Raw genomic sequence first — 16,350 nt, forward strand, 5'->3', positions numbered from 1 at the left:
CAATGGGTGGACTGCAAAGTGAACAACAGAGGCTGGAACTGTTTGTAACTATTAACTTAAAGTTATTTTAAAAGAGCTTGATAAAAGACAAGCTGACTCACTACTGCCATCTAATGCACAACTTGAGCTTTATTTGAATTTTACAGACTGCACCTTTAACATTAAAAAATTATTTTATTTTCATTAAATAAAGTTTAAATTAATTATTTAAGTGAATGTTTGTTACTGTGCATCTCTTATAAATAGTAGATTCTGGTGCTGGACCAAAGCAAAATGCACACAGTCATCCACAGAGATCACATACTCCAAACAATATATGTTCATTTAGTTGTTTTCCCGTTTTTGCAATATTCGGCTCAGCTGCAGCTCAAAGAGCCTGTTCTCGTCTTATTTTGAAGGCACTAAAACTGCATTGACAAAAACGATAACCGTGCCTGGTATTACCTGGGAGTTGCTGGTCTGCTGCTTACTTGATTGGTCAGTTTGTGTTATTGTGTAACTTTGGTCACATGACAACGCTGCACACGTGAGTCACGCTGACGTTAACAGAGGTGAACAAACTGGAGGAGTCGTCCAGCAACTCTGACTGTTTTCTGCAGGTTTAAAAGTTCATTTTTCTTAAGGAGGTCTGGCACCTTTAAAGAGAAGCTAAATAATTGTGCATTTACATACTTGAACCTCACACAATCACTAAACCTGACCATCATATAAACCTATTTCTTGTAGAAAGTGGAGCTAAATACACTTGTAGCTTTACTCCTTTTAGTCGCTGCAGTTTTTAACCAGTGATTCAAAGGAACGGAGAGTGAATTTAAGTTCACCAAATGACGCCAGTCTTCTGTTCTTTGACGTTTAGATGCCAGGAAGTGGCCTCATGTGTTCTTGTGTCTCTATTAAATAGCTGTTTTTTCTTGCTTTTGTAGGCTGCGGAGCTGGCAGAGCAGTCCGCCAAGATCAGCCTGCTGGAGGAGTCCAGGAAGCGCAAGGAGGAGGAGGCCAGCACATGGCAGCTCAAGGTGAGAGCTTCGACTGGCAGCGGACTGAAGCGCAATCTGTTATTTCTCTCCCCTGGGAAATTTTTACCACAGTCAAGTGCGGCAATGTAGCTCGATTTCAGACTTCCCACCCGGCCGATGTTGTTTTGATAGAGAATATTTTCAGTTTTTACTTCTATACTTCCAATATCACATACATCCTTGTCAACACAAGAAAGCACATAAATCACACTGAAGATTTTGTCTGATGCGATCAAAATTACACACATCATGCCTTTACAAACAACAAAGTACTGTGGGGAATGAGTACTGTTAGCTCAATGAGCCAATGCAACATCTTTTACAACACCTTTAAGCAATTACCTTGTTAATATGTCCGTCTGTATTTACTGCGATTGGGGGAAAAAAAGGCACAAATCGGCTCGACCTTGAGCCGGGACAGTGAGAGAGTTTCAGTGAGAATCATTGCCTCCCTTGACCTTTATTTGCAGAATTTACTATTAATTATATTTCTATGCTTTGTGTTATTTGTGTTGTTCTTTACTGCAGCGTTGACTTTGTGAAAGATCATCTATCACATTGTGTTTCTTATTTTCCTTACTGAGATATTTTTGCTGTAACTCTCCAATACAGTTGCTAACATGAAGTAAGAAGTGTTGGTGGAGGATGTTAAGAAATGTGATTTTTAAATGTTTTCAGATGTTGCTGCACCCCGCTGAAATAGACCAGCCCCGCACTTTAAGAACCATTATTAAAGTAATTGTATTTGGCGTGTGGTATAAATCATGCTGTTATTCTTTGTCGATCCTCCATGAAACATGAGAAAACCAAAAGAAAATCAGTTTATTTAAAATCCTTTCAAATCAGTCTCCTTCTGAGAAAGAGAAAGCTGACTGACTATTTGTTTTGCCCTCAGGCCTGGGAGGCAAACAGAGACCTGGAGAAGACCAAGGAGGAGCTGCTGATGGCCATAAGACAGGACACGCCCCCACCTCCACCTCCTCCTCCTCCCATGTACGACAACCTGGATGACAACAGCGACAGCGAGGAGAACAACAGCACGCACAGCGCCGACCTGCCGATGGAGGGCATCAATGACCACCGCAAGGAGGAGGACCGCCAGACCGAGGCCATGAAGAACGAGCGTGTCCAGAAACAGCTGGAGGTGAGTGCCGTGCAGAGACGAACAATGACTCCTTCTCTTGTTGATGCTGCCAGATGGGGTGAAAAATGTGCCGTTAACCCTTAAGTCACGTCAAACTACATCCATTTTAGCCAATGCTGGTGCTTCTACCCGAGATGAGAAAAAAACAAGTCATCTGTTGACAAGATTTCATATTTTACTTTATTAGTTCAACATTACATATTACTTGGTGGAAGCACTCGAGAAGTCAGAGCCTCAAAAGCTTAACTGATGTTAATGACATGTAATGGCGAAACTTGGAGAGTGAGAAAGGAGAGAAGCTGAGTGCAGGTTTCCCATCAGTCTAAACTTATAGCAGCTTCACTGGAAAATGGTCCAGAAGCTTTATTGCTTATAACTGTAAGCTTTATTAAATAGAAAAGTGTCACTCTAACCTTAAACGTAGAGAAGGCGTCGGCCTCCCTAACTGAAACTGGGTGTCGTTTCCACATGAGAGGAGCCTGACGGCTGAACGCTCTGCCTCCCATTCTACTTTTTAGAGAACCTCCAGTTAGCAGCACTCTGATCTCAACTCGGTTCTCCTTTGTGTTCTCCCAGGCCCTGACCTCAGAGCTGGCCCACGCACGCGACGAAAGCAAGAAGAACGACATGGACTTCCTTCACGCCAACAACGTAATGCAGGGCCGAGACAAATACAAGACCCTGAAGCAGATCAGGCAGGGCAACACCAAGCAGAGGATCGACGAGTTTGAAGCCTTATAAGAAGCCTTTCGGCGCGCGGCCGCGCACCCTTTCTGAACGGTCACTACATCTTGCTCCTCGGCCGACACATCAGCACACACACACGCTAAACACACGTGGGTTACAGACTAAACTGGAGCAGTATAAGCACAGCAGAGGCTCCTGTTGCAAGCGGGCAGGATGCAGGGCTTTGCAGAAGCTTGGAAGGAAACTTAGTGCCAAAACCTTCTTTCTATTCTCTCTTCTTCCTGTTTTAATACCTGTTTCGCGTACTTGATTGTGTGTAATCGGATCCGCTTAAACCAAAATCGTTGTTTTTACCAGAGTAGCCGGATTTCATCGGTACTTCCTCATACGACATGTAATCGAACGCCTCGACTGTTTCTTTAATGTCTGTCATTGTCGTTGTTCAGGACGAAAAGCAGTTAGTGGTTATATCGACACTCAGAAAGGGGAAAACAGTATAAGCAGAAAAAAAAAAAGTATCTTTTTATTTTTCGTTATATTTTGAACACTTCCATTCATGTTTATTGTTGCTATAAATTAGGTTAAAATCATACCTAGTTATATATTTATACTGTATAGGGGACATTAAAAGGGTATTTTCTCTCGGTTTGTATATTTTTGTTATTTTGCTATCTACTAATGATAACAAAAACATTGAATATGTTTTAAAGATTTTATATATTGACCAAAACGAGAAGTCCTATGTTCCATACATAGCATCTTTAGATCACTAAATTAAAGAGATTTAATTGTAAATTATTATTTTTTACTGTAGGAAATATCCAACTGCACGCCATCAAAAATCACTGAAGGAGATTGCTCACCATCCAGGTACTTTGATCAGTTTATGTATGTTTTTGTTGTTTGCAGCTCACAGCGTGCTGCGGAACGTCCTCATCTTCAGAGCACTGGGACACTTAGGTCTTAATATATTTTTCCTCTGTCCGTTCTGTGTCTTGTCGTTTGAGAGTGAGGGGCTGAGCGCCAGTTGTGTGCTTTCACCCGTTTAAGTGGCCTTTCTCTCTGGCTGCACCCACGCAGGCTCAGTCTAAGATGGTAGATGATGCATAATCACTAAAACATTTGGATGTAACTCTGAAAACCTTTAGATTAGGTTTTTAAAAAAAAAAAAAATAAATAGTGTTAGACCTCCACTGAGGTTGAAATGAGTATGGTTGTAGAGTTTTTCATCCTGCAGCTTGGTCATAATGGACTGACCTGAACCGTATGACACCAACCTCCTACTCTCCTCTCTCTGGACATGGACTAGAGTAGCATTTGCTGACACTGTAATAGAAACACAGCTATGCTGGCCTTTGTATATGAAAAGGATTTTATAACGAGGTGTTCTACATATTGGCAATAAAAAAAATCTGATTATACATCTTGTGTGGTCACTTTCTGCACACCCTACCTTTATGGACTTGGATTTTTTTCATATATTTTAAAAATTTTTTTATCAAGCAGATGTTGAACACTGCAATGATTAAATGAGAAATCTGGGTAATTCAATGTAATCGAGTTCACCTTTATTTAGAAAGCACTCAAATCAACCACAGAAATAGATGATTAAAAAAAACTAACTTTAAAAGACAGAATAAACATAAATATAAAAATAAGAGCAAAGAACACATATTTTACATAAATTAGGGGTTTTAAAGCTTTTCTTTTTTTTTTTTTTCCCAATTAAATGTTGAGTGATTTCTCAGCCGCTCCCTGTGACTCGCATACTTGAAATGGCTCACGATTTACTTCAGGGAGCTTCAAAACCTTTCTTATTCCCCACCTGTAGGCCACTAAGAAAAACCAGATATCTCCACTCTGGCTTCACTACAATAGTACAATTGTGCGTGTTACCTGGTTTGGACAAGGAGTAAAGTGAGAGGTTCAGATTGGTGCAGAAAAACAGGTTATTTGACAAACACAATATCAACCCATCAACTAATACACTAGTTTTCAAATGGATGTCTGTCCATTTAGAAATCAAGAGTGACTCAATGACGTTGAGTGTCATCATGTTCCAGAACTATCAAACTAACGTCATGCCACTTGTTGGGCTTCCTGTTCCCATGGTGACCTGCTAGTACACTTTGTCACCAGAATTCCAGGTCAAGACGTCACCGCCTCTTCCACAGTAACGCTCTTCTTTCCCGTCTTGTTCTCCCGTGAAACCAGAGACTGACTGAGTCTTTCACACGCTGCCTCCACACAGACAAGAAAGGCTTTATTGTCCAGCGAGGAAACGCTGAGGAGCCTCTGGTCTAATGTGGCTCACTCTGAATTAACTCCAAACCACTCCCCGCTGCTGGGCCGGCGTGACTCCAAATTTCATTCCTGTCGGAATATTAGACCGCTTTCTTTTGTTAGTAATGTTATTTGTATGGACATTTGGCTGCTGACAGAAGAACATCACATTAAAGATGAAACTCAATCGCATTCTGAAAGAAGCGGTAGGGCCTCTAACTGAAGTAGTAACACATTTAAAAATCTTATCATGTTATCCGTTATGTGTAGGTTCTGAGAAAAGAATTCATGCACTTAAAGAAGTTCACAATAAATTAATGGCAAGACAATGTGTCCGTTGACTTTTAAGCAGAAAACTTTACTTTGTTTGTACAGGTGGGACATGGGAATGATACCAGCTCGTAAAGTTTTGTATTCCTTAATTTTTTTTTTAAATAGTTCCATAGATTTTGACCTGCATTAATGTTAGGTAGAGGCTTTAATTGTGAAGGAAAGGTCGCTCCCCAGTCATCACCACCGCAAATTGTACCCAGCATTCACGTGACAAGGTGCAGATGAATGAGAAAAGGAGAAAAAAACAAACAAACACACAGATCAAATTATGTTTTTAGAGTATTTGAGTTAAAAACAAACCTTTTGTGGTAGAACATTTTGAAAACTCTCCAACTCTGTCTCTGTGGAAACGGCAGAAAATTCAACCTTTCTTACCGCCACCGTACTATATAGTTCTTATAGTTTATAGTTTTATAGTTGCGAGTCACCTGTCGTCTGTCTATAAAGTGTCCAGTCTACTCCCATTGTTAATGTTTATAGCTTGTTGTTCTCTGCACGCATGTGTTTGTAGTTTCATTTAAAAAAAAAAAAAACCAACTGACAGTGACAACTTGTGGCCTGGTATGCTCACTACATTGTTTTCAGCCTTTCTGCCATTTACATGTGAACGGAAATCGTTTACAAAATGTTGCCGCCTAAACACGAAACTTCTCTGAAATGAAAACGCAGAAACGATGTGTTCTCACTTCAAACGTTGTGTAAACGGGGCCTGACACGGATCGACTTTGTACATGTGGCGGTACTGGAACGTGGAGTCTCGGTTAATCATCTGTGGCTTGGTCCAGTTTGTAGAGGTTATTGTAGCTCGAAACGATTTGTTAGATGTTGTGTTGAATGGCATCACATTAGGCTCACATTAGCTCTTTTGGGAGCTCCACAGAAACGTCCCACTTTCCCAGTTTGACGGTGTTCAGATGTTTTTTTGCGAATGTTGATTTGATTGGGAATTTTGATTTCTGTTATTTTGTCATTAACGAAAATATATTTTCTCCATGACAAGTTATTACAATCAACATGTTTTTGACAAGTCTTGCCAAAGTCTTTGTTCATAAGAATCCTGAAACAATCATGAGTTTTGGTTTTTTGGGTTCAGATACATCTTACATGTGGCTGCCGGTGAGACGCCCAACTTCATCAATCAATGTCTGGAGGAACTCCCTGCCTTCTGCCAGAGAGAGACACCTGAACACAACTCACAAATAGCTAAACAAGCACACCCACACTCTTATTAAACACTTACAATTCTTGATGCGTTCATAAATACACAACAGAGCACACATGACACACCTTGCCGGACTGCAGACGCTGAAGTGCACTCACAAAGAAACACGCCGGTCCACAAAGGAGGTGTGTTTGTGCTCTGACGCAGGTGCTCTGACTCCTGTGTGCATTAATGGGAAGGTGTTTTCACCTTTAATAAGGGCAGTGGATCATTACCATGTGGCTGGGCCTGGGTGGTTCTCTTTTTCAGGAACACTATTGTCATGGAGGACCTAACAGCACCGTGCTACACTGACCTCTAGTGCAGGAATAATGTAACTGAAGGAGAGCTGGAGCATAATTCACCTTTTCAGCTTTATCTTGAAATGTCAAGACGATGTGCCATTGTAGTCTTGGTTACCTGCACAATAAAATACCAACATCAATATTATTGTCATTATGTTATACAATACAGTTTGGTTTCCTAGAAACTGGTTTGAAGAAGTGAGATCTTCTTGTTTTCAAGGTCAAATGTTGCATTGTGCAAAGTTCTGTGAACAACAGCAACCTGGCCTCAGAAACTTGATGTTCCATCTTCAAAACTTTGGGAAGCATTGAGGATGAGGAGCTATAGACACATGAGGACACATGTGACTGTATATAAACCAAGTGAGAAGTTTGACAAAGTTGTGCCATTAAGCCTGCATGTGCATCATGTCCATGTGACCGTGTCACAAAATAAACAAATAAAATAAAAGTGGATGGGGTGTCGTCTCTTTGGACAAATGCCATAAATTAAGTTTAACAATAACAGCAAGGAAGCCAACTAACCACTTCCAGTTTTCTCTTGTAATACCACCTGGTGCCACAAGATGGTGTTGTGAGCGGCAGCAACAATTCATTCATTCATTCATTCATTAATTCATTCCTTTATTTATTTTTATTTCAAACACAATAAGCAAAAACAAAATACATTTAAGTTGAAAAGGAGAAGGAGGAAGCACAAGCTTATTAGGTAGGGGGGGGGGGGGCTTAATAAATGGTCCCACCCTATAAACTATATTATATTATACACTGACTATCAAATAAAGACAAGTTCTATTTAGTGTTATTATTATTATTTTGAGTACAGTATCAACTTTTCTATATCTATATCTATATCTTCTATATCTATATTTTATTTGAAATAAAAACACAAGTCAACTTTAAATAGGGTTTATTTGCAATTTATTAGAATAAATAATAATGAGAAACATTTACCCAGGTTAAGACAATGCAAAGTAACAACAGCATTTTTCCAGTGGAATGATTTAATACTCACATCTCAAATGGAAAAAAACAAAGAAACAAAACAAATTAAACTCCAATCTTGCATTACTGTAGTGTTCTTCTGTGTGTATGCCAACACTTAACACAAGAGTGTGTTCGGATTTGAAAAGGTTTCATTGAATTATAATATTAGCACAATACTTAATCATCTTTAAATTAAAGTAAAATTATTATTAAATGATCGAACAGACTTTATTTAAGGCTGGAAGGAAGAATCTCACTATGACCAACAGTCCTATCCCACAGTGCCTCCGTCTGGACTCTCAACCTGATGAATACAAAAAAATAGGACAAGATAAGAAACACAAACCCTCCTCCTTTCACTAAAACAACTATCTGAATACACAGATATCAAGTATTGAGCATAACCATGAGGTAGAAAAGGGTATTATTAAACATATGTTATAAATAGATAGAATGAGATAGTATGAGATAGAAGAGCTGGTGTATTTCAGTCACAGGATATCAGAGTGTGACTTTTCCTTTCACGCTGAACACTTGTTGAATTGCTCATTATCTGTAGCTGCTGTACCTTCGGACTCAGCGGGTACCAGTTGAAGCGCTGGGAGACCTTGTCATCGACTGTCCAGCCGTCCAACGGGAGCAGCACCTCACCGAGGAAAGTTTTCCTTCTCAGAGTCCCTGAATGCCACACAGAGGCCTGCAGCCGCTTCCCAACCAGCAGATGGCGCTCTATGTCAAACTGGAAAGCAATGTAGAGTCTCAGTTTAATTTAAGCAGATCAACTCAAGGATGAATCTCCGGCGACTAAAGTAGAAGAGATCCCTCCTATTTACCTTTAAGACCTCGTTGTAAACCGGATCTGTTGTGTTCCTCTTCACTGACGTCTTCACTTTGTGGCTTTTATCCGGCAGCACGTAGAGTTTGATGTATCTACACATACATTAAACAAGGAACCGTGAGTTACTTAATTGCAGGATCACAGAAGAAAGATGTGATACTGTAAATGTCGACGGCCGTCCTCACGGGTGACACTTCTTCCTCTTGCTGTCTGCGTACGTCAGGTTCCTGCAGCCGCCCACTGTGACCTCCAGGCAGGAGGTGCCGGTGTTGTAGGCCAGAGCCAGCTCCAGCTCCCCGCCTACGGTGACGCTCTCGAAGAGGCCGCAGTCTGTGCTGATGCTGCTGTTGCTGCCCTGAGGAGGCGAAAAAGAAGGCTGGAGACTCACATTTTTATGTCTAAAAGTGCAATAAGATGAGTCTTCTTCATTCAGTCTTGGTACAGTCATGAAGAGGAAGTCATTCTGAGAAGAAGGAGATCTTTAATGTGATTAATTAACTCACTCTCTTTCCTCCCGAGTACTCGGAACTGAAGGAAGCGTCTTCTTCTGCCCCGGTGGATGAGCCCTCCTGATCGCTGTCTTTGTTTTTCTTGAACAGGTTTGGAAGACTTGGGACTTTAAAGAGCTGCAAAGAGAAAAGTCAATCGTTGACTTATTTTACCACACCTTCGTACACTTAGAACACAAACCGCTTCTGACTAAAGTCATTTGAATGTTTGTTCATGGCTTCATGGGAGGAACTCAAATCATTGTATTTGGGGTAGGACAACTTAACACTGAAAACCAAAGTGGCAGCTCACATTTTACCCTGCCAATCTCATAAAAATCACATTACAAGCATATAATTTCAAAATTTAAACTCAAAGTAATGAGCTGTACTTTCTCGTGTGAAAGCATCAGGGTGTGATCTGCCCCCTCTGGTCTGTGCATCCTGTAACAATTCTCTTATATAAATGCAGCTCATTCAAAGCTTTTCTCTACCTGCTTTCATTAAAAAATATACACCCTGAGTAACACAGAAATCAATTAACGACTTGGAGAAGTTATTGTAATTTGATCCTCTCACCAGCAGAGGCCGCTAAAAAGTAATGAATTCCATTGGGAGCCTCTTGGATTTTACTTGTCTTGACCCAGGACACTTACACATTATGATGCTTAGCACCTGATTCACAGCTGAGGCAGACTTACATGGATGGCTTTGCTGATGTCACTTTCTGACAGGCTCTTCTGGGTGCTGTAAGTCAGCCGGCTGCTGCTGTCAACCCTCAGCTGGTCCGTTCTCACATCATTCTGAGAGGTGGAAATCTCTGCAAGGACATGAGCCACTCGAGACATTACCCATTTTGAAAAAGACAACATCCAGGTATTGTTTGCATGAAGAAAACTTCACAGTCTCCCACCAATGTTAAAAACATGCTGGCACAATGTTGAGGCTCAAGGACACATGGTGAGGGAGTGAGGTGGGGTCGAACCAACAGTTGAGGGATTGTACTTCCAATTGGGCCACAGTTGTCTCATGAGCCTACGACTGAGCTGAAACACTGTATACAGGAGACTCACCGCGATAAACAATCTACGTTTGCAAGTTTAATGATGTCAATGAGGGTTTTGCACCTAATGCTCTTCCTATGCGGTTATCATAGTGCTGATGTGAGCAGGTTGTGATATTATCTGCAGGATGTGATGCTGTTGCAGAATCCTGCACTCAAACATTTCTCAACACTAAAATATTCTCTGTATTAGAAATACCAAAATGTGTTTAAAAATCGCTCCAAACAAAGTAAATATAGTAGAACAGAATAATGAAGTTTTTATTAATCATAGTGAGATATTCTTAGACATAATTATCAGCATAACTGCTCCAAGATGTTCGGAAAACACAAAAAGGTGCAAAAATTCAAGTATTACTCCAAGAGGGAAGCTTCGTCTAAAACTAAAGGAGTAAAAATAATTAAAAAAAGATCAATCAAAACGGAAAGAAATCAAACATTGAAGGAGGATAACCTCATTTTGGTACTCAAGGTAAAATTTATTCTTTTTTATTTTTTACTTTTAAATAAACTGTCATCACACACAAAAAAGCATTAAAACAAGAGTTGTTTGGATTTTTAACTTTGCACATCATTTTTGGAAAATTTTCATAAATGCTGTATTCTTGTAAAGAGATAAAGTCTGCAGTATTTAAGAGAATATCTGCTGAGAAACATACCCAAAAAATTGATAAAATGAATAAATTTACATATATGGTTCAATTTGAAGTTGATGAAAAGATTTGATCCTGTAATGGTAAATAAAGATAAATATATATATATATATTAGATTTTCATGACCATTTTTTTGAGAGGGAGCCAATTCTGTACTGATGGGAAAAAAGCTTTTTCTGAATAAACTGTCTATGTGTGGTAATTTTAGAGATATCTCATAGGTTCAAATTGAAGAAGCAAATATAAAAAAAAATAAAATAAAATTGATTGAGCGTGTTAAAGACCAGAGGAGTGAAAGTAGAAATTTGACACAATAATGGAGGATTGGCACTCCAGGTCTGCAAGGTGTGTGTGATGTGTTGCATGTTGAAGACAAAAATCCCTCGTTCCGTAAGTATCCTGTCGGGGTGAATCACTCACTTTTAATGTGACTTGTGAAGGAAGCCATCAAATTTTCCACTGAATTGGTGAAAGGCTTCGAGTTTTTGGAATCCTGCAAATCAAAAACGGTAAATCACAACCAATTCATATTTTGTACTTTTGCAGTAAACTAATACAGGAAATGCACAAATCCTTTACCCCAGATCTGCTCAGAAACTGATAATCCAAGTGTGGCGGCGGCGTTGGAGGCACAACAGATATATGACTGTGGAAAATACAGGAAAACACTCGTATTGAAGTTCAATGAAGCCAAGCTGGAAAACTTAAAATCAGAATGTGGAGGTCAATCTTACCTCAGCACGCCGTAAGTCTTCAGCAGCTTCTCTCCGACCGTCTCGTATTTATCTGTAAAGATCACCGATATTGTGCAACGTTACAGGGGAGTTTATTAGAGCGCTCATAGAGATACTTGGAAACTAAAACAGTTTAACCAAAGATTTTATTATTCACTGTTGAACCTATAAAGGCATTAAAGAATGAAACCAATTTGCAAATGTATATATTATAAAATTCGTTGGAAGGTGAAAAAGTAGTAAAATATCCACTTCTGAGCGTGCTTTCATATGAAAAGTCTTATAAATTTAGCACAACTATTTAATTATGTAATCTGAAGAAATGGGACAAAAATATGAAATTACTTCAACAATTCACTACACATTAGTCTGAAAGTTTGACATAATAATGTTTTAATTAACCTTCAAAGGGGTTAGTGTTAAAACTACTTTATTATATTGAAGAAAATAATGATATACTGTTATAGGTTCCACATTGCATAAAGACATCACCTGTTATTGTTCTTTTATTTTTCTAATTTATTTACTACCATTAGCATAGGTTACACAGGTCTTCTATTGTTTCTTTGTTTCTACCAATGTACTTTAATTTGACATACTGGGCTTGTCTGTTAGGTGTATTTTATGTATATTAAATACTCATTGTGAAAATGGCCACTCTATATGTATGCGTTATATCATGACATGTTAATAAACTAAATTACAGTGTAAACTCATACTAAGGAACACTACAACCCTCTAAACTCGACTTAAAGCAAACCACTTCAACAACGAGGTCCATACATTTTTTATTATCTGTTGTGGTAAAAGTGGATAATGTGAAGGGAACATCAATAAGTAATGACAATGAATTTACAAAAGAGAGTAGTAGTGTGTGACGTAAACAAACCTCCAGTGACTGGAAATTTCTTTGCCTTTTCCAATAAAAACCACTCTCCTGACCGGACCTTCACCTCCCTGTGAAGAAGGGAAAAAAACAAACAAAGCAATGAGCAGGTGGAAAATAAAATATCACACAGACAGCAAACTACTGATGCTATCAAGAGTTGATGATGTCTGAAAAACAGCCAATACATTCTGGCAGTTGTAAGGTTTTCCAGAGTGTCTTGGACACTTGGACATGTTTGACCCGTGCAGTGGTTCCCGGGCTCGCACCTTTTAGAAGAGGGAGGGGGCGCTTCCAGAGCGATGTGATGCTAATGTTCATGTTTACTATATTTTCCTCTCTCACAGTGCTGATTGTGTTTTAAAAGCAATTTTTGAACAGAAAGACTATTTTGAGAATAAATCGTGAAAGTACTGAATGATGAAAATTTTAATGTTTTTAAGCGCTAATTCTAAAATATGATTTTTAAAAAAAAATACTTTGTTTGATCTACTTTATATAAATGTTGCAGTTTGTACAAAAGGATCAGTGAAAAGAAGTCAGAGTTTGAATGTTGGTATTTCTTAACGTGGGGCCAGGTAGAAGCAGTTTGGGAACCACTGAGTTAGTGGTCAGTTGACAAACTTCGACGTGATACTTGGGCTTGACTGTGGCGCAATTATATCACAAGTAATCAGTTTGCGGTTTTTTCGCCGTCAGCTCACTGAGTGAGTGAAATGCTGAACGGGGGAGTTCAACTGAAATTGGTCGATGATTTTCAGTCTTAGTTGCCCACAGAGAGTCATTCAGTGCAGTGATTTAGCAGCCACAGAGGCACGTCTTTCTTCCCTCTCCGCATCGGTGCTCGCTTTCTCTTTCTCTTTCTCTTTCTCTTTCTCTACCTGTAGGCGTGGCACACCGTGCACTTCCAGTCTGACAATCCCACGCGACACTTGCTGCAGATGCGGTGGCTGCAGCCATGACAGATCGAACCCGAGTTCCAGAACTTTCCCAGCGGCCTCTGACAGCGGGCGCAGGTCCGCTCGCCGTATTGCCGGGTGAAACTCTTCGCGCCCCTCCTCCGAAGCTCCTGCAGCTCGTATTTCATCCTCCTGAAGGGAAACCGAGGATGAAGAACACCTTTAATCAAAGCCATGACCTATAACCTGAGCTAATGTGCAATATTTATAACCGGTTGAGCCTTAAGACGAGACGAGATGAGACGACACAAGACAAGACAAGACAAGACAAGACAAGACAAGACAAGACAAGACAAGACAAGACAGGACAAGACAAGACAAGACAAGACAAGACAAGACAAGACAAGACAAGACAGGACAAGACAAGACAAGACAAGACAAGACAAGACAAGACAAGACAAGACAAGACAAGACTTCTTTCACCCCAACATGTGGAGGTTCAGTCATTATATCAGCTCCACATCGTACAAAGAAGTCAAAATAAGAATATTCAAGATTAATAGATATTAAAATACGATGGATATATTACATGTACACAATATTAAGGTCCTGCACTAAAGGACTCACTAAACAAGACCAAAGACTCCACAACAAAACCTCAAGTATCCATGCAACTAACAACCAGTGAAACATGCAGAACAACACAAGACACGAACTTGGAACCTTAAATCATTAATGGTGGCATGAGTGACTCCTTCTATTTGAATTTGAGTTTAAAGTTCATTAGAAAACCTTCATGAATCGATCACGGCTCATCTCGCTTTCCTTGAATATTCAAAAAAGCTGTGGTTTTGCATCTGCATGTGCTGCGCTCAGTTCATGGATGATTAGACGAGAGGAGTGACACCACTCCCATGAGTGTCTGATAAATCATGGAAACAGTCAATATGAGATTCACCAACATCCCAGTTGAGGAAGAAGTGATGAAACCTTTGTTTTCAAGAGAAAGAAGAGAAACGGTTGCTCTGTGTGTGTATGTGTCGTTTTTCTGTGTGTCATCTTCATCTCTGCCTCACCGAGGAGCAAGTTAACCACTGAACCACTGACGTGACTCACCTGATCCTGTCCTCCTCAATGATACGCAGCTGCTTGTCCCTCCGGAGCACCTCCAGGACTTTCTCTCTCTCCAGAAATTGAAGCAAACTGAAATCCATCGTGAGCAGAGGGTGTGAGGATGTGTCACCATCTAAGCTCTTCTTCTTTCTGCGTGTCCTCCCATCTGCATGCCTGTCTTCTTCTGGTCTCGGTCTGTCTCCACCTCCTCTCGTCTTGAACCCTCCCCCCCCTCTCTGGACTCACCCTCAGACCTCACTTCAGTCCTCGGGGCGCGAGAAGATTACAGGAGGAAACAGTAAAGGTTATTCTGTGTGCCTCCTGATTGTGATCTCCTCTGAGCGTCCCTCCACACCACGAGCACAGAACTCTCCCTTCCTGCACTCACAGTTGGAGCTCAAAGTTGTTCGGATCATATCAGGGGAAATGAGCTTGTCTAATCTCTTGTCTCGTCTTCCTGTGAAACACTTCAAAATGTGCAACCTGATGACGCAGGTTTGTCACAAATCTTTGCAGCACAGGATCTGACGACACAACTCAGGCTCACATTTCAGACTATGTTTGACCCCCCCCCCCCCCCCCCCCCCCCCCCCCCCCCCGTCCTCAGATCCCCTCCCGGGTCTGTGGCTCAGCCCTTTTCTGCTCCCCCAGCGGGAGGAGCAGCGACGCTTCACTGATGTCAGGACTGCAAACCAAACCAAATGCCAACCGTTGCATTATTGATGGCCGACGTGTGTCCCACTTTTGTTCTTTCTTTCTGGATCTGTTCGACATCATGAGAAATCTGCTTATTCTGCGTAGTGTAGGGGAAACAGTTTTTCAAAGTGTGGTGAGGACCGTCAGAAGATTTCAAGGGACATGCTTTTGATTTAAGACTAACTTGTGGGTTTAGGGACTAAATCTTTTTTTAAAACACATTTGAGGAGAAAACCTAAGTGAAGACTTAAAACATAAAAAAGACTTCAGTGCAAAAAACTGCATGTATAGACTGATATTTTCCAAAGCACCTCGCTAAGGGGAAAGGGACTTTTCTCTCAATGCTGTTGCAAAAATATATGAATTCTCTCAAACAGACCCATAAAATAGAATCCATTGTTTCACTAATGCCTTGGTGAAGGGCTGTTAGTTTCTTTTTTTTTTTATTCAGGACAGCAGCTTCACCCAAGTCTAATGAATATTGTTATCTCTGTGCAACAATCCCAATAAATGTGTTTTCCTAAAGGCCAAACCCTCCTTCTTTTTGCGATACCCTGTATTTGATTGTGAGCTGTAATTTCCATGCAGTTAAACAAAATGAAGCATTTTCTCCTCTCCAGCTGCGGATATATTGAAGCATGAAGGGACACAGCAGAGTTGGGCTGCTGAAAAGCTGCATGCTGGCCTGTGCTGACAGATAAGCGCCTGTCCCTTGTTACTAAGCAGAGCTGCCAAGAGGCCTGAGAAAACAATCAGCGTCAGGGGCAATTAGGCCTTTGAGGGGCGACACAGCTGGTATCTGCCCTTTACTATAAACCTCATCACTGTCAAGACACAAATACCAGCCAGGAATTGTGCTGCTGAAGAGGGTTTGCCTGTGGTTTTCAACTGGTCTGTTTCAGTACATAACAGCACTCAGTGATGACCCGAATCAAAATGTACTAAATTAGATAAGAATCCAGTTTGAACCTTATTAAAACTAAAATTCTTCAGCTATTTCTTTTTCTAACTGAATCAAATGTG

General features: G+C 40.4%; 2 protein-coding genes across 2 annotated transcripts in view; one reads left to right on the plus strand and one right to left on the minus strand.

The window, feature by feature from the left end:
* The window catches only part of ezrb (ezrin b), a 37,299-nt gene extending 33,000 nt beyond the window's left edge, over window positions 1-4,299 (plus strand). The window contains exons 12-14 of the mRNA XM_080491394.1: window positions 924-1,016; window positions 1,912-2,160; window positions 2,737-4,299. Coding sequence (XP_080347520.1) covers window positions 924-1,016; window positions 1,912-2,160; window positions 2,737-2,901 — 507 coding nt within the window. The 3' untranslated portion in view covers window positions 2,902-4,299. The remainder of the gene's footprint in view (window positions 1-923; window positions 1,017-1,911; window positions 2,161-2,736) is intronic.
* A 3,564-nt stretch (window positions 4,300-7,863) lies between these two features.
* Window positions 7,864-15,135, minus strand: sytl3 (synaptotagmin-like 3). Its single transcript, XM_080491486.1, has 12 exons — window positions 14,635-15,135; window positions 13,501-13,710; window positions 12,623-12,690; window positions 11,734-11,785; window positions 11,579-11,645; window positions 11,420-11,492; window positions 9,984-10,102; window positions 9,298-9,420; window positions 8,980-9,149; window positions 8,790-8,886; window positions 8,525-8,695; window positions 7,864-8,260 (listed from the first exon to the last, which is right to left on the minus strand). Exons 1-12 carry the CDS (start codon window positions 14,730-14,732, stop codon window positions 8,228-8,230), a joined length of 1,281 nt encoding a protein of 426 aa, XP_080347612.1. The 5' UTR covers window positions 14,733-15,135; the 3' UTR covers window positions 7,864-8,227.
* Window positions 15,136-16,350: the final 1,215 nt, after the last annotated feature.

Source organism: Lipophrys pholis (genome assembly GCF_963383615.2).
Source record: "Lipophrys pholis genome assembly, chromosome: 21".
Lineage (NCBI taxonomy): Eukaryota > Metazoa > Chordata > Actinopteri > Blenniiformes > Blenniidae > Lipophrys > Lipophrys pholis.